This window comes from Notamacropus eugenii, chromosome 1 (genome assembly GCF_028372415.1).
Source record: "Notamacropus eugenii isolate mMacEug1 chromosome 1, mMacEug1.pri_v2, whole genome shotgun sequence".
NCBI classification, from domain to species: domain Eukaryota; kingdom Metazoa; phylum Chordata; class Mammalia; order Diprotodontia; family Macropodidae; genus Notamacropus; species Notamacropus eugenii.
The window spans coordinates 246,747,333-246,773,409 of record NC_092872.1 but is presented as its reverse complement, the minus strand read 5'-3'; the positions used below and the strand labels follow the sequence as shown (position 1 = coordinate 246,773,409).

Below are 26,077 nucleotides of genomic sequence, written 5' to 3'. Positions count from 1 at the left end.
TCATTTTAAAAATGTTAATATCAATATATCATGTTCTTCCAGTAGTGTAACCATTAGACAAAGATGTCACATTGAGGACCAACCAAAATTTAACATATATATACATGGTCTGTATGATTTTTTTGCCATCCTTTTCCCCACTTTTCATTATGACCCTTACCTTTACTAGTGAAACAAACGGAGTTCATGTGTGAATGAAATCCATTTCGATGCTTTTCTTCTTATAGATCATTAAAGTCAAAGAATTGATTTCCAAGTACTCAACTTCCCAGTAATGACCTTTTCAGTGCTTAACTGATTTGGTCCATTAATATCAACATCAATCTGTTTCCATACAGATACTCAGAGCCCGTTTTGCATGTCAGAACCCTTAGAGCTTACATTCTGTGCAAGTCTGTGGGTTCCCAGCATTACATCCACATCACCATGAGATATCAGAGGAGGACTTAGTGGAATATCTGTCCATAATGGTCAGATAAGAATTTTTTGAGTTACATCAATTACACTTCAGAAATATGAGTTTCTATTTTCTGATTTCACCCATTCCTGAGTAAGACATGATTCTTGTGGAGCTGAAACCAAGCAGAATAGCTGATGGAAAATGAAGAGTTTAGTTAGAAAGTCCATGGACTATATATATGTTGTTCCTACTGTAATATCCACAATTTCTTCAGAGAAAGAATTAAGTGATTCAACATTTCAAGAGATCAGTGATCTCATTGTAGGGGATCACCTCCACCCACACAGATCACCACTCATCAAGGCCTTAAGAAATACTTTAGTATGCTGTTGCACCCTCAATGATTTTTCACCTAGTGTCTAGTCTTCTGCAAGCAATCTCTCTGAACTCATCTAAGCTGATCTTGAGTGAAAGAATAAATGAATGAATGAATGAAGAGATAAAAATGTATTAAGGACTTATTATGTTCCCATAACTGTGGCAAGAGTTGGGATTTCAAACAGAAGCAAGTAAGATAGTCCCTGCTGTCAATGAGCTTACATTCATACGCAGGGAGGAGAAAACTCAAAAGAGGGATTTAGTAAAGCAGATGGGAGAAATTCTATGGCATAGTCTTGAGATTACAGAGAAGCGACAGGGAAGCTTGTTTCCAAATAATATAAGCTGAAAGGTCACCTGTGACTGCCCAGAGTTACATGGGCACAGTTCAGGTAGGATGATAAGGAGGATGGCCAAAGTTCATGGGGCACAGTTTGGAAAGTGAAATGTCGACATAGTTCCAGGAATAATATAGAGAATGCTCAACTCTCTGAGACAAAATAGACACATATTTCAGTTCAATTTAACAATTATTAAATTACTGTGGTGTGGGTAAGGTACTGGTTTAGGTATTAAAGATAAGAGAGAGAAATAAAAGAGCCAATGATTCTTGTCCCCCAAGAGTTCGAATCCTAAGGTATGAGGGGTATGTAGAACATTGCACAATCATGTAAAAATAAAGTATATGCAAATTATTTAGAGATGGGAAAGAAAGAGATAATGGGGGAGGAAGGGAAAAGAGAGAGAGAAGGAGGGAGATAGGGAGAGGGAGAGAGAGAGGAGAGGTAAAAATATCATTTTGGCACCTATATGGAAAGTGGATTGGAAAAGGAGAGAGTAAGGCAGGGACACTAATCAGGAGCTACTGCAATAGTACAGGTAAGAGGTGATGAGAACAATTGAAGGAAGTCAAGAGTGATTCCAAGGTTGTGAACCTAGGTGACTGGGAGAATGGTGATACTAATAACAGAAAAGAAATTGAAGGAGGGCTAGGGTTAAAGTTAGATAACCATTTTTAGGATATGTTACAGTGGAAATCCCTTTAGCTTATAGGCTGGATTGGGTAAACAATATGTTCCTTTCCATCTCTCGAATTCTGTGATTCTTGGGGAAAATGTTAATCTCATTTAGACATGTTCAATTTGAGATGACTATAGGATATTTTGGTACAAATGTCCACCAGGCAGTTAGCAATATAAGATTGAAGTTCAGGAAATAGATTAATGATGGGTATATATCTATTTTTGAGTTACATACTTGGAGATAATAACTGAATACATGGAAGCTGGTAAGATTGCTCAGGGAAAGGGTACAGAGAGAAGAGAAGACCCAGGGTGGCAGAGGATGGCCCATGGAGAGAGAACCAGATTAACTCAGAGAGTATTAGAGAAGGCAAAATAGGAGAGTGTGTTTTGAGGAGGGAGTGTCTCATTGTTTCAAAAACTTCCAAACCAGCAATTGAGCAGGATTAAATCTGAGAAAATTCTATCAGAGCAATCAGAGCTTGAGGTAACTGGTGATGCAGGGAATAGAGTACTGAGCCTGAAGTAAGGATGACCTGAGCTCAAATCCACATGTAGCCATTTACTAGCAACTGAACCCTGGTTAAGTCACTTAATCTGTGTTTGTCTGTTTTCTCAACTGTAAAATCGGTATTACAATAACAGAACCTACCTTGCAGGATTGCTGTGAGGATTTAATGAGAAAACGTTTGTAAAAAGCACTTAGTATGGTGTCTTACACTTAGCAGGCACTATTTAAATGTTGTTTCCTTCACTCTCTTTCAAAGGTTTCCATTCTAGTGACATAACTTTCAATACACCAGGATCAGCACCATGCCCTGATAAGTCACCTTTGTAGGGTGTTAATGTAGGCCTTTTACACAGAAAGTGCTTGATAAAAAATATTTCCAGTGGAATTGAATCTACTCTAACCTGCTCATTTTACAGAGGAGGAAAAAAGAAACCTGGGATAGCCACATGAATTCAAACAAACCACAAGGCTATTTAGTAACAGAACATGGACTAGAACAAGGGTCCCATGCCTTCCAAGCCAGTGCTCTCTCTACTTGATATAATTCCTTAAGTTAAAAAAATTATTTAATACTTATTATATTTCAAGGACAGTTAAATGTATGGAAATAAGAACAGAGGATTAGGAAAGTTCTTTCAAAGAGATCACTTTCTATTTGCAATAGTCAATGCTTATAGGAAGGTTCAGTTACAGGGCAAATATAGCCATGTGCCTTGCATTTCTTATCACTTGCGATAGAAGCCCAGATATACCCATTTTCAAGTTAAGCACTGGTCCTTGAGTTGCTTCTTGTATCTCTTTTCCCAGCTATCTGAAAAGTATGGTCCTGTGTTTACTGTGTATTTGGGGTCTCAGCCAGTGGTGATGATACATGGCTACAAGGCACTGAAGGAGGCTCTTGTTGATCAGGGAGAAATTTTTGGAGACAGAGGAAAACTGCCAATATTTGACGACATTTACAAAGGACATGGTAAGTTTCAGATTCTTCCAGGAAAAGTGGTAGAGGTGGAAAGGTAAGAAACAGAAGGAGAATTTAACAATGTTCTTTAAGCTAGTTAGAAACAATGATCAAATAAAAATTCTAGCAGTTCATAGCAAAATAGAATTGTTAACCTCATGCTTGATTCATTCTTTTCCTAGGAATTGTTTTCAGTCATGGAGAAAAGTGGAAAGAAATCCGGCGATTTTCCCTGATGACACTGAGGAACTTTGGAATGGGGAAGAGGAACATTGAGGAGCGTGTCCAGGAGGAAGCTCAGTTCCTTTTGGAGGAACTGAGGAAAACAAAGAGTTGGTTATCATTCAATATTTCTTGGACACATGGGTCCTGGAAAATAATATATCTCTAATTCTAAATCTCTCAGGGTTGAGAGTTACTGTCTTTACCACTGTCCATCTCTGTGACCAGGTGGAACCCTTATGGGAGGAAGTGGGGCAGCATATAAGCTTTCTCTCTAGTATTCTCATGTTTCATAAACTGTTTCTGTCCTAGATACAGGGAAGAGAATTAGTCCAGCAGAGATGTCATAAATCAGCATGGAGGGAACTCAACCCCACGCTCAGATCAGAAGCCTTTTCTTGCCATTCTAATGCTGGTTGATTCAAAATAGTATCATTAAACTTATTCTTTACCTTTTTTTATTTCTTTATCATTAGGTCAACCCTTTGACCCAACCTTCATCCTTGGATGTGCCCCTTGCAATGTTATCAGTTCCATCCTTTTCCATCAGCGTTTTAATTATGACAATGAGAAATTCCTTTCTATGATGAGCTTATTAAGGGAAAACTTGATTCTACTGAACTCACCAGTGGTTCAGGTAAGGCCAGAGTCATCCTCTGGTATGTACTTGGTCATCACATTTTAGCGACCCCAAGGGGAAGAAGCTTCTTTGGTAACACCTATTACCAGAAAACTTCCACACAAAGCATAACAAGGTCATGGTGTGAGGTCATTGTCTCTTTAACAAAGTCTTTTGCAGGGTTGCATGAATGGGCTCTGGAAATAGTCATGCTGTTCATAAAATTATAAGGATTAGTGGTGAAGGCAATTTTCAGAAAAGAAGCTGAAATTTCCAGTGGTGGCTATGGTGGCAGCAGCAACATTTTGTTTTAGACTAAATATTTTTTAGACTGAAATATATTTTAGATTAAATATTTTACTAGTTATCCTGAGAACAGAATTAATCCAAAATGTTTAATGACATAAAAGGCAATAAATCTAGCAGAAGAATATCTATTGCATATACGTGAAGCACATTCACTTACAAAAACATAATATCATCAGTGGAAAGACTGCATGAACAACAATCATTCATAAGAAGCAGAAATGTAAGGAACATGTATGACCAGAGCATACTTTAGGGAGTTCACCTGCATATGGCCATCCAGGGAACATGTAGATAACAGACGTTTGATATTTCAAAATAATTTGTGTCTTCTGGCAATGTCATCTCAGTATTCTTATTGGGCATGCTACTCAGTGGACCCTGTTTACTGAACACATTTTTCCACTGGTCTTGGGGTTGACTCTGGGTACATAGAGCCGCACAGCACAGTTGCTGCGTGATTCTATTGTATAATCTTTTCTGGGAGTTGCTCTGATGACCCCATCAGGATCACATGGTGGCCTTTTAAGTTTCTGTCTGCCAAAAAAGTATACTGACTAGAAAGTCTCTGCTTGAAATGGGCGTAGTCAAATTAGGAGCCAGCACCCAAATAAGAGCTTCCAGAAAATTCTAGGTAGAGTGTCTCCAACATAAAATTTGTATTTACTATGCCTGAGTCAGAATCATAATTCAATGTTGCAACCTCACTTAGGGTTAGAAATTACTGAGACTCTTGAATTTGAGTTACAACAAATGTCTAACCTAAGTCATTGTATTCCATCTGCCATTCCTTTTGTGTGTGTACACGTGTGTGTGTGCATGTGAGTATATGAAAACCTTATTGTCTCATATAAGCATTTTGCCGATAAGGAAATTATGTTATGTTATGTTATGTTAAAAGAGGTTATGTTAAAAAAGTTTGCCAGAGACAAACAAATATTGAATCCTAGAGTTGGCTAGAGATTTCTAGTCCAATTATTTTTCCATTTTACCATATTACATTACAATATCCCATCATGTTTATGGCTTTGGTAAACTTATCTCAAAGTAAGGTACTACTCCAGCAATTCTACATTACAATTAAGCAGCTTCTAACAGGAAACAAATATTTATTTTATTTTAAAATTATCCAACTCGTCAAAGGGGTCAAGAAGAGACCCCTTCAAAGGGCACAAACCTTCCCTTCTCCAAAGGATAAACTTTGCCCATTTTTTGTAACAGTAAATTGTCAAGGCCAGAAACTGACTTGTCCTGATAAGCTGAAACTGAACCTTGCCACTCAGTCTGTGTGACCCTGAACAAAGCACTTAACATCTCTTTCTCAGTTTCTTCATCTGTAAGATGAAGATAATAATAGCACCCACCTCATAGGTTTATTGTCAACATCAAATGGGAAAATATGCATCAAGTGCTCTGAAGACCTTAAAATGTTACATATATGTTATCTATAGTGTTATCTGATGTAACCTGTGTGTGGGATGGCTCAGGTCCCTACATAAATCAATTACTCAGAGGCCTCTCAAAGTGATGACAGAAAGTTGATTTATTCGATTCTTGAGAAGAGGGGCTCACCTGTAGGAGTAGGAAAGCCAAAGACAAAGAAAAGGCAGTGATTTATATAGACTCTAACACAAGTCCCTCCCCCCCCCCCCCACTGACCATTATTCTCATTAGCTGAGAATATGATCTTTCATTCTACACACAAAATCTAACCAATCCCTTTTGAAATGAAGACATTGAAGAATTAGGTAAACTTCATCCAATCATTGAGACCCTAATGTACTACACAGTTTTATATCCTTATATGGAATTATTCTGTTCTAAAAATATAGTAACCTTGAGCCTCTCAGTCTTACCTCACCCCTGGGAGAAGAATTACAATCTGAGAAGTCTTCACTAAACCTATCCCACTCACCTGGATCTGTAATTTCATTGGGTTAGGGAAATTCAAGGGAATGAGCAAATTCTCTGCAATTTATAGTCTGAGAAAATTATTTAGGGTCACTGAGAGGTTAAAGGACATGGCCTGGATCACACCTCCAATACAGTACAGCATGGTGCAGAAATGGGAATTCAACCCAGATGTTCCTGACTATCAGAATGGCTCTCTACCAATTATTAGTTTTATTTTATTATGATTGTAATTTGCTATTCTCATAACCTATCACCTGAATAAGTCCTGTCTTTTTTTGTTTATTTTCCTAGTTAATTTGTGCTTATACAATCTACCTGTCCTGTCAGCCCCTTCAAAGCCAGAATGCTGTTTACCACCTTCTGCACCCATTCCCTAGTGTCTTGCATAGTACTGGACAGACAGATTCAAAATACTGGTTGTTATTGCATTCAACAATGATGTTGCTTGTAGAGGGCAGCCCACAACTTGTCTACAGATTGTGGGGAACACCCTTTCCTAAGAATGTACATTTGGGGAGACAAAACCTGAGCCTATAGAAAAGAGTATTTCTGTAGATGACACTGAAGCTGGCCCTCTACATGTAGCCAAATTTGCCAGGAATGGACTGCACTGAATTTTCTCTCTCCATGCCTGGGTCAACCTGTGGCAGAAGACTACTCACCCATCCTGAAGTATAATGTCAGGAATATAGAGCAGCATAGGGATAACTCCAGAATCTGTGATTTCACTGATATAGGCAATCCCTAGAGAAGAATATTCATTCTCCCAAAGCAGGTTATCAAGTTTTAGTTAACTATAATCTTGGAGATATATCTAGAACAGTGGGGTCAAACTCAAATAGCAGTGGGCAGCCACTGATTCACACAGAAAGATCCCTGTTGTCTGCATATTGACTTAGAAAACCATACACACGTTCTATCTATTTTATTCATTTTGTTAAATATTTTCCAATTACATTTTAATCTGCCTGGGCCACTGCCCATTTTTGACCCCTCTGACCTAGAACATGGGGAGATTAAGTGACTTGGCCAGGTTCATAAAGCTAGTACGTATCAAAGGTAGCTTTTGAACCCAGGTTTCCTGACTTTGAGGTCAGCTACTATTTTTTAAATCATTATATAGATTTTTAAAATTATTTTTTCCGTAATACGTGAAAAGGTTTTGAGGACTGAATAGCATTTTGTACATTTCTATACCAGTACTTAAGATGTTTGGTGTCACTTCCCTAAATCATAATAAATGCTTCCTTTTTCCTGATCTTCTTTAAAAGTATTCCTCTCTAAATACTTGTAGCCACAAGACTCAATAGTTTTCTAAGCAATTACTGTTCCAAACTATCATGTTTTTAAAGGGGACAAGCCCTTTTCCTTTCCAAAGAAACAAATATAATTTAAACAATTATAAAATTGTGACTCTGTAGGAGGTTTTTCTCAAAAATAGTAAACTCATATATGATACTTTTCTCTCTTCCTCCCTTTTCATAGTTCTATAATAATATCCCTTGGCTTTTCCGATACATTCCTGGACCTCACAAGAAATATTTTTCAAATGTCAAGGCACTTAAACAGTTTATTTTGGATTATACAAAGAAACACCAAGAGACCCTGGATCCTAACAATCTTAAAAATTACATTGACTGCTTTCTCTACAAAATGAAGCAGGTAACGTACACATGGGAAATGGTTAATGAGAAATAGCTATTTCAACTCTTTTAGTAATAGATTTCATTGAAAATCTGTGTTTTCTTGTTCTAGAAAATCTTTTCCCTCCCTAGTTAAGTTTTTACATGGAAAAAAAAGCTAACCATATTAAGTGGCCCTGTTTGACAAAGCATCCCACCATTTGCCTCTAGTAAGTGAGGTGGAAAATGGTTCATTAGCAATACTGGGGATGATTAGTAACTTTTCAGTAGTGTGTCATTCAGCTTCCTTTTAGTGATCTTTTCATTCAATTCATTGAGGTAATTATCTCAATTGTTATTTTTGTTCTGCTCATTTCATGCTTTATCAGATCATTCGGATCTTCTCAGTGTTCTTTTATTGTTATTTCTTTATTATTTTTATTTACTATAATTATGTTCTACTATATTTGGACACCAAAATTTATTAATTTATTCTATCACTACTCAATTGATGGAATTCATGTTTATAATTCTCTGCTCTCATGATATAATGCTGTCATGATTGGAGAGAGAATATATAAATTGGATAAGCATATGTATATATTCTATACAAATACACATATCTTATATTTAAATATGTACATATATACATATGTGTATATATATATGTACATGCACGTAAACATACTTACATACATAGTTTTTTAACTCTTTGAAGTATATGCCCAGTAGTGGAACTCTTATCATAAAAGAAATGAACAGTTTAGTAGCTTGTATAATTACACACTGAATTTCCCGATGATTGCAACAGTACCCCATTTACCAATGGAGTATTAATGTTCTTGCATTTGAGGTGAGGTAGGAGATTGACAAAAGTCTTGGCAATATGAGAGGAGAGAAGTAGGAATGTTTGAGAAATGTTACTAAGATAAAATTAACAGACTTTGGCAAGATATTATACATGAGGATGGGGTTAGGGAGAGTGAAAAGATGAGGATAATTTGGAGGATAGTAGTGCTATTCACAGCAACAGAAAAGTCTGAAAGGGAGGAGGCTTGGGAGGACGGGGAGGAAAGACACTGAGCTCAGTTTTGGATATATTTGGTTTAAGTCCACAGGACATACAGGTCAAAATGTTCAATAGGCAGTTAGAGATGTGAAAGTGGAAGTTCAAGAGAGATTTAAGGACTGGGATAAGTAGATCTGATCAATAGCAAAGACATGACAACTGAATTCATGAGAGCTGATGAAATCACCAAAGTAATATACAAAAAGAAGAAAAAACGAATGGAGAGGAGGAGAGGGGAGGGGAGGGGAGAAGAGGAGAGGTTCTAGAACAGAGTTCTGCAGAATACCCAAGGGTAGTTCAAATAAGATGGATGAAGATACAGCAAAGGAGCCTAAGAAGTGGTCAGATAAGTAGAAGGAAAACCCAAAGAGAGTACTTATGAAAACCTAGACAAAAAAAGAGCATCAGGGAGAAGAGGGGGAAAGAACAATACCAAAGGCTGCAGAGACATTAAAAAAGATGAATTTTGAGAAAGGGCCATTAGATTTGGCAATTACGTGATCATCAGTAACTTTGAGAATGCAATAGCTTATATGGAAACAGTTTCAGTTGATAAAGGTCAGAAGTCATAGTATTAGTCGACCCCCTGGTCATGTCTTTTCTACTCTTGTTGTTATTTAGTTGTATCTGACTCTTTGTGACCATTTTGGAATTTTTCTTGGCAAAGATACTGGAGTGGGTTGTTGTTTCCTTCTCTGGCTCATTTTACAAATGATGAGACTGGGACAAACAGGGTTAAGGGACTAGCCCAGGGTTACACAGCTAATAAGTGTCTGAGGCCAGATTTAAACTTAGGTAGACGATTCTTTCTGACTCCAGGTTGGGCACTCTAACCTCTACACCACCTAGTTGCCCTTAATTGCAGTACGCTATAGATAAATGGTGTCAAACTGAAATAGAAATAAAGCATACATAAAAATCCTTACAATCACATGTGAACTTAGAAAACAACACATCAATGTTATGTATACTGTACTGTATTTTTATTATTTTGTTAAATATTTCCCAAATACATTTTAATCTTGTGTAGATCTACACCAGGATGTGTTGTGACTACACACAGTTTGTGGGCTGCATGTTTAAACTTCTGCTATAAATCATCTGAAAAGAAATAACTTTCTCTTAATTTATTAATGATCACTTAATTGCTAAATCTAGTGGCCTTTTCTCAGACCTCATCTTTCTTTACCTCTCTGTAGCCTTTGACTTTTGTGTTTACCCTCTTTCAGGCAGCTAGGTTGTGCAATGGATAGAGCACCAGTACAGGAGTCAGGAGGAGCTGAGTTCAAATCTCACCTCAGACACTTGACACTCACTAGCTGTGTGACCTTGGGCAAATCACTTAACCCCAACTGCCTCATCTTGGGTCATCTCCAGTCATCCTGAAGAATATCTGGCCACTGAATTCAGATGGCTCTGGAGGAGAAGTGAGGCTGGTGACCTGCACAGACCTCCTTCACTCAAAACAAAGTCAAGTACAAGTCATGTCCTCATTTCTCTGATGGCATGGTCTTCTTCGACAACAAAGGATGAACACACACACGTGATACTATCTTCTCTCTTGGTTTATGACATTACAATCCCCAGTACTTCTTATTACCATGACTCAGTTTTCTTTGCTGGATCTTAATCCAGGTCATGTGGACTAACCTGGGGTATTCCTCAGGACTCCATCATGGGCTTTCTTCTCTTTTCTGTCTATACTGTTTTGTTTGGTGATCTCATCACCTGTCATGGATTCAATCATCTCTCTGCTGATGATTCTCAAATTTATTTATCCCACCTTAACCTCTCTGATGATCTGCAGCATCTCATCTCCAGCTTCCTAGTGGACATCTTGAAATACATGTCTCATAAACATCTTAAGCTCAACACATCCAAATCTGAAATTATTATTAAAGAAACCCTCTCTTATTAGTGATGCCCCAGTTACTATTAAGAGTACAACCATCTTCCCCATCATGCATGCTTGCAGCCTAGCTGTCATCTTCAAGTACTCACTCTTGCCCCTCATACCTATTCAGTTGTCAAGTCCTATCAATTTTACATTTGTAGCACCTCTCAGATAACATCCCCTTCTCTCCTCTGATGCTGCCATGAATCTTCTTCAGGCCCTCATGAATTCATAGCAGCACTATTAGCCTATTGGATGGTCTCCCTACCTCAAGTCTCTTCCCCTTCCAATACATCTTCTACTCAGTTGTCAGAATGAACTTCCTAAAGTTCAGGTCAGACCATGTCAATCCCCTATTCAATTCTCTATTTCCTCCAAAAGCAATTATAAAGTCTCTTACTGGACACTCAAAGCCCTTTATAGCCTGCCTCTTCTCCAAGATTTCACATCTTCTTGAACCTCCAAAATATTCATATATATTGTCTGGTACAGTGACACTGGGCTTCTTGATGTTCCTTGAACATACAAATAACAATTTTTTAAAAATCACTTCCAGCTACAGATTCAGTGCATTTTCATTGGTTGTTCTTTATGCCTGGAATGTCCCAGTCATTATCTCTTCCTCCTGGCTGCCCTGGCTTCCTTCAAGTTCCAGATAGATTTCCACCTTCTAAAGGAAGTTCTTTTCCCCAATACCTCTGAAATCTATTGTCTTTCCTCTGTTGATTATTTCCAATTTGTATACATAATTTGTTTGCACAGAATGCTCTCATGTTATCTCTCCCATTAGACTGTGAGCTTCTTGAGAGCAAGGACTGTCTTTTAAACAATATTTGGTCTCCTTGATGTTTTGCAAAGTGGCTGACATGTTATAGCCTCTTAATAAATGTATATTGATTGGATCATAAAATAGATGGGCAGCTCATGGGACACATTGCAGACCTGGCATAAAATTAAGAAGTTTGGTGAACTCTATGCTCACTAAAAATAAGATTTTTATGGCACCTGAAAAGATGATGGGATCTTAGGTTGCATGAAGAGAGACATAACATCCCAGACTAGAAAACCAATAATTCAGGGCAAAGAGCATTTATTATGTGCTTCCTATAAACTCAAAATGGAGATTCCAAGAGGAACTCACCAATTAGAAGATGGGGCTCCAGAACCTGGGTTATCTTCCAAAGTGAGAAGAACATAGAGGACAAGGGACCTCCCACAAGAGTGAGAAGGCTGCTAGGGCATGGAGTAGTCAGCAGTAGATTTGGGTAGAGTACTGAGTGAGTATGGGGATGACCTGATCACTTCCTCAAAATAGTGATTTAAGAAAAAAATAACTAAACCAAGATTAGGAATGCAGAGGAAGAGATACCTTCCAGGATCTAAGAAGACAACAGAGGTGATGGCATTTCCTAGAGTGAGAAGAATGGTTGTACAAACTGAAATGTCCAGACATTCAAGAATAGAACCAGAGAAAGAACTGAGGTGGTGAGATATGGTTGTTCTGTTGTAGTGTACTCTTCCCTGCTCGTACCAAATCTCACTTTTTTGAGCAGCTGAGAACTAATTCTCTATCTCTGTCTCCACCCCAACCTCTATCTTCTGCAAAGTTTCTTCTTGCAAGCTCTTCTCAGACAATAAATGCTTTGTTAGCAGCGATTAGACTCTGTTTAATTTAGGGTCCCTCTTTTTGGACCCAGAGGTATTTTGTTAACACTTCTTACTGCAATTCTACTTTTATTTATTTATTCGTTCATTTCTTTATCTATCTTTTCATTCATTCACTTGTTTATTTCTGCCTGAACAATCTATAGGACAAAAAAAATCCAGAATCTGTGTTTGACCTGGAAAATCTGGCAACAGCAGGAATGGATTTATTTGATGCTGGAACAGAAACAACCAGCACCACTTTGAGATATGGACTGCTTCTTCTCCTGAAGTACCCAGAAGTGCAAGGTAATGAGAAAATCTACAATGTTCTGATGGGAACACCCAAGATTCCATCTGAAGTTGCGCAACACAGATTTAGGCAGAAACTGGCCGAACACTTTATCATTGTGATTGAATGACTCTCAAACAAGATTTCAAATTATAGGATAGAGTCCTGTAATAGTGGAAAACAGAAAAAAGAATGAGCTGAGTAGAAAAGGAGAGGATGAGCACAGGACTCAGGGCACAGCAACTGGCCTTTTCACTTAACACAGCCATCACATTTTCCCCAAAGCAATTATTCTAATTCTCCATGACTACACAAAATGTTGGATTGTTCCTGGAGTAGATGTTTCTTTTAACATGAAGTTTACACTGCAATTGGACCCTTTTTAAATGTTGTCCTATTCAAAACCGAAAAAGTAGAACAGAACATGTCTGGAATGTGTTTCATCCAGAGGAATTAAGGATATCAAATGCTTTCTTTATGTAGTCAGTCAATGAGCATTTATTACCATGTGTCAGGCATTATGCTAGGTTCTGAGGATATAAAAATAAAGAATGAAATAATCTCTTTTTTCAAGGATCCTACATAGTAATGAGGGTGTCAAGTGCACATGTATTTGTTTTTGCTGTTTAGTCATTTTCAATTATATCCAGCTCTTTGTGACTCTTCTTGGGTTTTCTTATCTGTGATGCTAAAGTGGTTTGCCATTTCTTTTTCTAGATCATTTTACAGATGTAGAAACTGAAGAAAACAGGGTTAGATGACTTATTCAAGGTTAACAAGGCAGTGTCTGTGGACAGATTTAAACTCAGGTCTTTCTGACTCCAGGTCTGACAGTCTGTCCACTGCACAATATAGGTGCCCCATATTAGTATATAGAGAATAATTTTAAAGGGTATAGCTACTGTCCCAAATCTCTCCTCTCTTTTGTGGCTAAGTTCTTTGAAAATGCCAACCACAATATATGTGCCTACTTCCTTTCTGCTTTTTTATTCTTCTTAACTCTTTGCAGGCTATCTTCTGAAATATTCATCCAATCAAGACTACTCACCCCAAAGTTACTAAGAATCTCTTAATTACAGAATCTAATAGCTTTTTTCTCCAATCATCCTTACTGGGAAGAAAAGAAAGTCCATTTGATTGTGCAATTAAGAGAATTTCTTTGTTTGCATCATCTGACACCACCAATTCCTTCTTCTCCTTGATACTCTCTTATCTCTATATTTTCCTGACACTGCTCTCTGCTAGTTCTCCAACTGTCAGACTTTGTTGTGACTTCATCTGGGTCTCACTCATTAACCAGAAGCATCCCACAAAGCTCTGGGCTGAGCCTTCTTCTCTTCTCCCTCTTTAGGGTTGCATTGGTGATCTCATCAGTTCCCATGGTTTCAATTATCATCTTTATGCAGATGACTCTCATACATACTTGCCCAAACCTCACCTTTCTATCTCCAGTCTTACAACTCCAATTGCCTATTAAACATTTCAGACTACAAAACCTATAGACATTTTAAGCTCCACATGTCCAAAACTAAAATCATTATTTCTCCAACAAATTTTCCCCCCTTCCTAACTTCCTAACTTCCCTGTATGTGACTAAGAGTATTACCATCCTCCCAGTCACCTTGTCTCACAATGTGAGTGTTATCTACAATTCTACACCTTCTCTTATCCCTATATAGAATCAGTCACCAAGTACCCTCATCTTACCTTTGTAACATCTCCTTTTCTCTCCTCTGTCACTGACTCTGTTTTGTTTCAGGACCTCATCACTTGAAGCCTCCGCTGTTTCAATATTCCATAATTTGTCTCCTGACTCAAGTTCCCACACCAATCCACTTACCCCCTCTTCAGTTGTCCAACAGCACAAGTCTGACCATGTCACCACCTTATATAACAAACTCCACTGGCTCCCTATTTCCTCTAGGATCAAATATAAAAATTATGTGTTTGGCTTTTTAAAGCTTTTCATGACCTGGAAACTTGCCAGTCTTTTTGCACTATACTTCCCTCCATGAACTCTATTATCCAGTAACACTGGCTTCTTTGTTATTCCATGACCAAGAAACTCCATTTATTGATTCTAGGCATTTTCACCGGCTGTGACCCCATTCCTGAAACCCTCTCCCTCTTCATTTCTGCTTCCTACTTTTCCTGGCCTACTTCAAATCAGTTAAAATCTAGCCTTCTGTAAGAAGCTTTTGCCAGTGATCCTTAATCTTAGTGACATCCTTCTGAGGTCATGTAACTTCCCCCTCCCCCCATTTATCCTGTATATATCTTGCTTGTACGGGTTGTTAGCACGTTGTTGTCCCCATGATGCTATGAGCTCCTTGAAATCAGAGATTGTTGACAGACTTTCTGTGTCACTCCAGCACTTAGCATAGTGTCTGGGATATAGTATTGATTTAATAAATGCTAGTTGACTCACTGGCTGACTGGCTAAGTGTAAATAGAAAACACAAATTGGGAGATTCCAGGAAAGCTATCATGTAAAACTTGAACTCATCATGAAAGAAGAGTAATTTTATGAAGCAGAGGAAAACAGGGAATATATTACAAGTATGGGGATGGTCAAAAGAGGCAAAGTGATAAGAGATGGAGCATCATTCAAAAGGAAAAAAAGAGAACATCAATTTAACTGGATTTCAGAATTAAGGAATGAGGTTGAATAGCTAAGGGTTTTTTGTAAAGGGTTTAAAAGCTGAGCAGAGAAGTTTTCATTTTATCCTTTCTAAGGCAGATCCATAATTCCTCATAGGATGAACCATTTAAGGACATTTCACAGGGAAGGTTAATGAGGAATAAAGGATACTCCCATTCTTCCTGGAATTGATGATTCCTACAGGCTGTCAGTTTACAGGGAATCATGCAGATTGTAGAAAAGTTGTAACCTTTAATTCAGATGGCTCACTGGTTGTAAGCATGTACCATGATACATTTATAAGACAACAAAAACTCAGAGACTTCACAGACAAAGAACCAAGACATATAATTGGCTTCTAATTAAAAATTAACATTCATAATGTCATAGTCTCTATCTGATAAATTGTTCTTTCAAAGAGTGGGAAAGTCAGTCCTTTCCTTTTTTTTGGAAGGGGTCTGTCTAGTATGATGTAGGGAAAAAACTCTGGATTTGGACTCTAAAGACCTGAGTTTAAGTCATGGTTATCTTCTCTTGCCCCTAATTTCCATATTTGACAAAGATAGAATTTAGACTAAGTGACTTCTAAGTCTTCTCTCCAGCTGTAAATTATATAATTCAATAAGTATGAACAAGATCTTTCTCCTGGTCTTTTAGGAGTATTTTTAGTTTACTTTCTGTTAAGTGTATCTATTACGTCTAGTGTTCCCAATTTTTCAGACAACACAAAATTGGTCATTATTTATGTCAACACAGATAAAATTCATGAAGAAATTGATCGAGTGATTGGACAACATAGAATTCCTTCCATTAAAGACAAACTGGAGATGCCCTATACAGAGGCTGTGATATATGAGATACAGAGATATTCTGATCTTGTCCCTTTCAGTTTGCCCCATGAAGTAAGCCGTGACACCCAATTGCAACAACACTTCATACCTAAGGTAAGAAGGCAGAACATGACAGAAATGTCCTAGCTGAGTTAGAATCCAGACCAACTTGATGTACAAATTTTAGGAAGAATCATAAAGTAGGATCCCAGAATATGTGCTCTAGTGAGTCTGTGACCTGTTGTTAATGATTGAGGATACTCAGATATTAAGCAACTTATAACACAGCTATCATGTGCTAGAGAGAAACTTTAACTCAAAGTCAATTTCTTATCCGCAGCATCATTTTGCTCTTTGTTGGTTGGAATACATGAGGAAAATAGTGACATAAACTTAATAACCATAAAAAACTTCTCCAACTGAAGTGTACTTTTCAGTTAAGACAAGATGTATTTAGAGCACATTCCTGGCATTTGTGTCACCCTACAAAATCTTGCCTACAACCTTCTCGTTTATGTATCTACCCTGTCACCAAAATAAGTAATGGTCGGAAAATTGAATTGGTTGATAATATTCTCTTATGCTGAGAAAACACAACAAATTAGACTACTAGGAAAAAATAATACTCCTCATCGTGGTAAGACTAGATAGTCAGCCAATCTAAAAAACAAACAAAAAAAACCAAACAAACCTAGAAGACAGCAGAAATTCTACAAATATCACATATCGCAAGTATCTGTCACCCATATAAGTTTGTTGTTGGATTCCCCAGTGACCAGGGAGTTAGGATGACAGAAGAGTCAAGAAATAATGCCTCAAGAATCAACTAGCACATACAGATGGATAATTGCTGACATGTGATCCATAAGTAGAGGATCCGAGTTAAAATATGGAAAATTCAGAAGGGGATCATTCATACCACTTGAGGTTTGGGGAAGATCATCAATATTCTCCAATTAGAGGGGTTTAAGCTTGGATACTATGGAGGAAGCAGATATATAGAACAACATTCTCCTACCCAATACTCCAGCAGTTGAGTTTCCTAAGGAACAGAGGCCCTTGATAGAGCTTTACTCCTTAGGAAATTGAGATTATACCTTTCTATTTATTCTTTCCACCAGTTTAGAATTAGAGATTATAAATGAATGAACCTTAGAATATGAGCTTTCACAATGATGAAAATTAACTATTATTCTGTGGTATTTGAGAAGACTTCAAGGCTGAATATGATCTATGCAAACACAGAGCTTTAGTTGTTAACCCTTGCTCATAACGTTTAGAAAATATAAAACCAGTGAGACTTTCCTTAATATAGAAAAAGTGGAAGCAGGATAACCTGGTTTTCTCACAAGTACTTTAGCAAGTACGGATAAATAATATCAGATTAATTAATGACAGAAATTAAAGGAAATACAAATATATTTTGCCTGCCCAATTACATGCAGGAAGCCTCAAATGTCTGATCACTAGAGAAGTGATCCAAAAGGAAAAAATCTTCCAATCTCAGCTTATAGAATTCTATTCACCCAGTTAATACACCAGACTAACACTTAGTAAAGATGGGAAAACACAGCTGTTTTACTCTGACTCTGAATCAGAAGGCTTTGGGGTTCTGATCTGGAGAACATCAATCTATTATTCAGTTATCCTGCTTTCCACAATCTTTTGCTTTTTTGTGTTTAAAAATATTATTTATGTAGAAGCAGAGGCAAGATGGTGGAGTAAAGGCAGAGTTCTCTAAAACTCTCCAAATGCCTTTAAATAATGACTCTAAACAAATTCTATAATGGTAGAACAAACAAAAAGATGGAGTGAAAAATTTCCAGCCCAAGACAAATTAGATGGTCAGCAGGAAATGTCTGTTGTACCAGCATGAGAGAGGAACACAGTCTAATACAGACCAGGCACCAGCAAACCAGGTACAGGCCTCAAGATGGCTAAATCAGTGGCAGTAGTGGTAGTTTCCAGACCTCTCAGATCACACACACTAGAGACAACTTAGAATGTCAGCAAGAAAGCTATCAGATCATGCCAGTTCAGACTGGGCCCCAGGAAACCAGGAATATGCCTTTGGAGCCACTGAATTAGTAGCAGCAGTGGCAGCATCTTCCAGAGCTCTCAACCCACAGGCAGCAATGGAGTTGAACAACTGGTCAGAAAGAGATTACAGGGGTCTTATTGCTGGAACTGAGGACCGGACTCTGTTGCTTTGCTCATTCTCTGGGGTTGAACAACTGGTCAGAAAGAGATTATAGGGGTCTTATTGCTGGAACTGGGGACTGGACTCTGTTGCTTTGCTCATTCTCAGACCCAGGTTGCAGTCTTGGGTGGCAGTCCCAGGGTGAGAAGGAACACTAGTATAACAGAGCTTGTGTGTCTACAGTGGAAGAGGAGGACTCCCCTCACAGTGCCAGGGCAAAAGAAGAGTACTTATGGTCATGCACAGATGAGAACACAGGCCAAGAGAATAATAAGCACACCTCTTCTTAGATTATACCACCTTAGATTATACCACCTTGGAATAACTGAAAACATATAGATCTATAGAAGTATATCTGAAAACAGTTTCACAAAACCACTAAAGTTTGGGAGAGTGCACCCTCCACCCTGGATGCAGAGTTTAAAATCAAGGAATAAGACAGGTAAATGAGCAAACAACAGAAAAAATCTGACCACAGAAAGTTACTATGGTGGTACCCAAAAGAAGATAACAAATCAAAATCTCCTACTTTCAAGGGCTCCAAGAAAAATATGAATTAGACTCAGACCATGGAAGAACTCAAAAATTTTTTTCTTTTGAAAATCAAATATGAGATTTAGAGGAAAAATTGGGAAGAGAAATGAGAATGATGGAAGAAAATCATGAAAAGAGAGTCAACAGCTTAGTAAAGTAGACACAAAAACTATTGAAGAAAATAATACCTAAAAAACAGAACAGGGCAAATGGTAAAAGAAGTTCAAAAAAGCCAATGAGTAGAAGAATGCCTTAAAAAGCATAACTGGCCAAATGAAAAAAAAAGACACAAAAATTCACGTAAGAAAAAAAAAACTCCTTTACAAAGCAGAATTGGCCAAATGGGAAAGGATGAGAAAATTTCACTGAAGAAAATAATTGCTCAAAAATTAAAATTGAGCAAATAGTAGCAAATGACTTTGTGAGAAATCAAGAAACAATAAAACAAAACCAAAAAAAACCCCAGAAAAACAAAAGCTGATGTGAAACATCTCATTGGAAAAAAACAATTGACCTAGAAAAGAGATCCAGGAGAGATCATGTTAAAATTACTGGACTACCTGAAAGCCACGATAAAAAAAAAACCTAGACATCATCTTCCAAGAAATTATCAAAGAAATCTGCTCTAATATTTTAGAAACAGAGGATGAAATAGACATTGAAAGAATCCACCAAACATCTCCTGAAAGAGATGCCAAAATGAAAACTCACAGGAATATTATAGTCAAATTCCAGATCAAGCAGAAAATATTACAGGCAGCCAGAAAGAAACAATTCAAATATCATGGAGCCAGCTTCTACATTAAAGAATCAGAGGGCTTGGAATATGAAATTCCAGATGACAAAGAAGTTAGGATTACAACCCAGAATCACCTACTCAGCAAAATTGAGTATAAAACTTCAGGAAAAAATGAACATTCAATGAAATAGAAGACTTTCTGTCATTCATAATGAAAAGACCAGAGCTGAATAGAAAATTTGACTCTTGCACACAAGACTCAAAAGAAGCATAAAAAGATAAATAAGAAAGAGAAATCATAAGGGATTTAATGGGGATAAACTGTTTGGGTAAATTATCTCACATAAAAGAGGCAAGAAAAAACTTTTGAAGGAAAAGAGGGGGCAGGTGAAGAGGAGTTAGTTAATCTTACTCTCCTCAGAACTGGCTCAAAGAGAGAATAACATACACACTCAATTGGGTATAGAAATCTATCTTACCTTACAAGAAAGTAGGAGGGGAAGATTATGAGAGAAGGGAGAGGTGATAGAATGCAGGACAGATTAGGGGAGGAGGTACTCAGAAGCAAAACACGCTTGAGGGGGGAGAAGGTAAAAGAAAAAAAAAGAGAATAAGTGGGGGATTGGATGAAGGGAAACACAGTTAGCAAGAGTAACTGTGAAAAATGTTGAAGTAATTTTCTCTGATAAAGGTCTCAGTTCTCAAACATAGAAAACTGAATGAAATTTGTAAAAATGAGAATCATTTCCCAATTGATTAATGGTCAAAAGATATGAATAGTTTTCTGATGAAGCAATCAAATCTATCTATAACCATATGAGAAAAACACTCCAACTCAGTAGTGATTGGAAAAATGTAAATTAAAACAATTCTGAGGTACTACTATTAGACTGACTAGTAGGACAGAAAAGCAAAATGGCTAATGTTGGAAGGAATGTGGGAAAAAATGAGACTTTAATGCACTGTTTCTGGAGTTGTGAACTGATACAATCATTCTGTAGGGAAATTTGGATCTTTTCCCAAAGGGCTATAAAACCATGCACATACCTTTGAGTGGTAGGCCTGTATCCTTAAAAAGATAAAAAACAAAAAAGGAAAATGACCTGTATGTACAAAAATATTTATAGCAGCTCTTTTCTGGTAGCAAAGAATTGGAAATTGAGGGGATGCCCGTTAACTGGAGAATGGCTGAATAAACTGTGGTGTGTGATTATGATGGAATACTATTGTGCTATAAGAAATGATGAGCAGAATGTTCTCAGAGAAACCTGGAAAGACTTACATGAGCTGATGCAAAGTGAAATATACAAAGTAATGGCAATATTATAAGATGATCAACTGTGATGACTTAGCTATTCTCAGCAATACAATGATTCAAGACAACTCTGAAGGACTCAAGATTAAAAATGCTATCTGTTCCCAGAGAAAGAACTGATGATATCTGGATATAGATTGAAACACACTTTGGTTACTTTATTTTCACTGAGGTTTTTTTGTCTATGTTTTCTTTTACAACATGACTCTTTCAGAAATGTTTTGCATGACTGAAAAAATAGTATTTGTTATATATAGGATGTCTCTCTTGGCAGGCTAAGAGAAGAGATATGGAGATAGTAATGTAAAAAATAAAAGATGAAATCTATTTTAAAAATATTTTGAATGAAAGAAAAGATCTGCAAGAGGTATTCTAGGGTCTTTGAATAGATCAAATGGGTTGGTGAACTTAGATGGCAAAAATTTCATCTTTATTTCATTAAAACTGATTTCCTTTACATGTCTATGTATTTTACAAATTTACAAAAAATATTCTGAGGTTTCTATAGACATCATAAGACTGCCAAAAGGGTATAAGACAAAGAAAAAAGGTTAAGAACCATTGCTCTTGTGGAGAGAATTGGAAGAGGAATAAGTATGCCAGACACAGAGACTTACCCAATCCCCAAATTCCCTGGAAATTAATTTGGTCAAGGGAATTAAATGATTCAGTGAGTCATCAATAAATACCAGAACAAAATTTAAAAATTGAAAAAAAATCACAAAATGTTAGATATCTACCATAAAAAATCAAATCAAATCAAATCATAGGAAATGGTAAAGAAGATATCTAAGAATCAGGAGATGAGCTGAAAACCTCAGCCATAAAAATGAGCAGATACTATATTTCAAGAAAACATGCGTTAAACAACTGTGAAAAATGGAAAATAGTTTGGCAAAAATTATGTTTAGATCAATATCTTATACCACATACCACAATAAATCAATCCATGGGAATAAATACATATATTACATAGGTATAAAAAGTCATATTATAAATATATTAGAGGAATAAGGGAAAGGATAATTTATACAGTTATGGAGAGAAGAATTTATGAACAAAAAAGAGATAAACAGAATCAGAAAATAAAACGTAGAAAAATTGAAAAGTTTATTTACTCATTTTCAACTCTATGTTGATGACTCCTACATTTCTATAGCTAATCCTCATGTGTTTCCTGAGCATTATCACACATCTCCACATGTCAATTGTCTATTTAAAACTGAATAATCTGTAAACATTTCAAGTATGATAAGTCCAAAATTGAGGTCATATCTTCTATGTAATGAAAATGAACAAAAAGATAAAATAGCTTGTAAAATTAGGCCATTGAGCTCTACTTTTTGTCTTTAATGGTATTCAATCTTCCTGGATAGAAAACCTTATTTGGGCTTCCTGGACAACTAGGATGAGTGTGGCAGAGGTGTCTTCACACCTTGTGTATCATGCTATGTTTATTGTTCAGTATTAAAATCTATGGTGAGTTATTAAATTTTTCTCTCTCTTCAATGAAAGCCTAAAGAATTTGTTCAGTCAATATTCAGTCACTAAGCATTTAATAGGCATCCACTATGTGTTACTTAGCACTAGACCAAGTTATTAACCCACTAACCATGTTATTTCTTTATTCCAGGGCACAACTGTGTTCCCAGTGCTTACCTCTGTCTTGTTTGACAAAAAAGAATTCCCTAACCCACATCAGTTTGATCCAGGGCACTTCCTGAATAAGGATGGCAGTTTCAGGAAGAGTAAATACTTCATGGCTTTTTCTATAGGTAAATTTTCTTTCCCATCTTTACTTCTAAATCTGAAATGAATCTGTCTCTACAACATTTTCTCCATTTGACTGCTCTTCAATGCATTCTGACTAGAAATTTCTGTTTTCTTTCCACATCTGTCACCAATGCTTAAAGATTTTTTTGTTTCCTGTAACCAATATGATTGGGTATTACCTTAGAGCACTTCAGCGAACTAGCTTGGCCCTAAAGAGTACTTACCGTCTGCTTTTTTTTTGCCTTTATCTGTAACCTAGCTCTTACAATGGGGCTACCAAAAATAGGTGCCAAACAAATGCTTATTGGGGAACTAACTGACTCACACCACGCTACAGGAATTAGAGCACATGAGTGGGAAATAGGAAGAGTTGTATAAAAAGATTTATTTGCTCTTATGCCTAATGATTATAACTGAGTTGAGTTTATCCGAGATAGATTGCTTTATATTTGCTCTCATTACACCCATTTTAACAAGCTTATCAAGTGCTCATCCTACATCATTCATCTGTTCATTCATTCATTGAAATAACAAAAACATTACAATGCACTTCATATAGTATACACAAGATCCATGTGGAGAGGCAGCTTGGCGGAGGAAAAGAGTCAGCTTTAATATCATCTTGTTTCAAGTCCTGCCTCTGACACTTCCTGCTTGTGTGACTCTGGGCAAATCGTTTAGACTTTAAGTCCTCATGTTTAAAACTGTAAGATGCCAAACAGTTACTTATTTGTAGTAGTAGAAGAATTTTCCTTATTGGGGCAATCCTCATACTGATAAAATCATGGATGAAGATCAAAATATTAAACATAGAAGCCATTGTACTTGACAAAGAAAGATATTCAAAGACTACTGAGACTTAGTCTGTGACTTCTAGGAACTTACAAAACAAATAGGGGAAAGAAAATATAAGCATAAAAATTATACAAAAAAAAGAATATGCATCTGTGCATGAAGACTGCACTAACAGTATAATAACTATTATATAGTGCTCTAAAATTTCAAAGTGCTCCATCTCATTTGAACTTCACAACTCTGGAAAGATAGGTGCTATAATTATCCCCACTTTACAGATGGGAAAATCGAGGCTGAAAGAGTTTAAGTGACTTGTGCAGAGTCACATAGCTAGGAAGTACTTGAAATCAGTTTTTCCATATTCCAAGTCCCAAACACTAGTTCCCTGTGCCACCTAACTTCCTAAATAGGTGCTAACAAGGTGCTGCTCTATTGGGGTGGAGGGGAGGTGCCTCAGAAAAGATTTTCTGGAAATGGTAGTATGGAGAGGATTTTTCCATGAAGGCCACTGAAGAGAATTTTGTCTTTCAGGAAAACGGGCCTGTTTAGGAGAGGGCCTGGCTAAGATGGAATTGTTTTTATTCCTGGTCACCATTCTACAAAACTTTACCCTCAAGAGTACCATTGATCCAAAGGAAATCGATATCAAGCCATGTTCTACTGGAATTCTCACTGTTCCTCCAAAGTTCCAGCTCTGCCTTCTTCCTCGCCATGGATGAAAAAATCACCCTTCAAATTCACCCTATTCCTTTCTTACCAACATTCTAAATCTCTTTTCTCTTGAAATTAACCAATCCTATTGAGGGAAAATGTGATAGCTATCATTGCCTTTTAACAGATTCCAATTCTTATACACATGTACAAGAAAAGATAATAGATTAAAGAACTGCTTGTGTACTTTCATGTCTGGGGATAGCATTATAGAACGGCATGAAGACACCCTAAGCATCTTTAGGCTTTAAATCATGTTGCATATTTGTGAAGTGTTAATTCAATAAAGGCTGATTCATTTGTTCACATTGGAATTCGCTATGTGCCATGACTCATTTTTTTCCCTTATGAATGCTACCTTGATGTTGAAAGGAGATGATTTGAGCCTGAAGAGATATGAAAATGCTTAGGTATTACTTATTGTTCAGTTGTAAGTTAGCTTTTCAAAATAGATAATAGTAATAATTAGCTGTCACTTGATTCAATACAAAGAATATGCAAAGAGGATTATCAAGTAAAAAAAAATAGTACAAGAACAATCCTTAGGGGGGGGGGGGGCGGAGCCAAGATGGCGGGGTGAAAGCAACGACTCACCTAAGCTCCTGGAAAAACTCCTCTGGATATCTCTGGGGGGAGAGTCTGACCAGACTTTGGAGGTGTAGAATCCAGTGGGTGACGGAGTTTGACGGATTCGGAGCCCAGGCTGGACCGGAGGGTCCACGGGAGGGATCTGTTCCGCGGGGGTAAGACCCCGGCGCACAGCGCAGCGCGGTTGGCGCGGCAGGGCGGAGGGGACCAGAGGAGCCCGAGAGTGGCGGGCGAGACCAGCGGAGCAGGAGATAAGCCAGGCCGAGCCAGTGAGAGCTGCTGAGTGCCAGACATCAGCGCAGCAGCCCTTGAAATCTTCAGCCTGAAGACGGACTTCGGTGGGTCACTACTTGAACTTCCAGGAACTGGGATGGCAGTGATCAGTAAGTGCTCTCTCCTCCCCCCTGATGACCCTGAGGGAACCATAAAATTCTTCCCCAGATTAATCCTGGATCAACGGGAACAGCAGAAGGGGGCGGGTGGTCTCATAACACCAGAGGCTGGAAAAGTGGCAAAGGGGGATTCTTCCTACGGTAGCGGAGACGGCTGGAGGGACAGACGACCCAGGGCAGAGAAAATTCGCACTGAGACCCAGGCAAGCCTCAGAGCCGGGAGACGAGCCCCAGGTGGGGCGGGAACACGCGTTAGCTTCTAGGCGTGCCCCAGCCCTCCAGGAGAAAAGAGAAGACAATAGGGAAGCTGGGATCACCATCCCCTGACCTTGCCTTTGCCTCAAGTCAGCTAAGGAGATATCCTGAGGACAGACCACCCCTCCCACATACCTAACAACCTAACCCCAGGGTTGATTGGGGAAACAAAAAACAAAAGCCTGCTTTTAGCCTAGACACACATCAGCTCAACTTAAAGATCTGTACCTTCTGACTGAAAGAACCAAAAGCTACAACACTCAGCCAACATCATGAATCGGAAAAAGCAGACGAAAAGTGAAAAAACCATAGAATCTTTCTATGGGGATAAGGACCAAAACACAAACACCAAAGAGGTTATAGCTGAGACTGTACTTCCATCTGAAACCTCAGATGGGACTATGAATTTCTCGCAAGCACAACTAGATTACCTGGAACGTCTGAAGAAGGATA

The 26,077-nt window shown here is 37.7% G+C and overlaps 1 protein-coding gene across 1 annotated transcript in view; it reads left to right on the top strand.

The window, feature by feature from the left end:
* Positions 1-24,703, top strand: part of LOC140517301 (cytochrome P450 2C23-like) — a 32,412-nt gene extending 7,709 nt beyond the window's left edge. The window contains exons 2-9 of the mRNA XM_072628439.1: positions 3,119-3,281; positions 3,452-3,601; positions 3,968-4,128; positions 7,816-7,992; positions 12,727-12,868; positions 16,249-16,436; positions 22,744-22,885; positions 24,210-24,703. Coding sequence (XP_072484540.1) covers positions 3,119-3,281; positions 3,452-3,601; positions 3,968-4,128; positions 7,816-7,992; positions 12,727-12,868; positions 16,249-16,436; positions 22,744-22,885; positions 24,210-24,397 — 1,311 coding nt within the window. The 3' untranslated portion in view covers positions 24,398-24,703. The remainder of the gene's footprint in view (positions 1-3,118; positions 3,282-3,451; positions 3,602-3,967; positions 4,129-7,815; positions 7,993-12,726; positions 12,869-16,248; positions 16,437-22,743; positions 22,886-24,209) is intronic.
* The last annotated feature ends 1,374 nt before the right edge of the window (positions 24,704-26,077 follow it).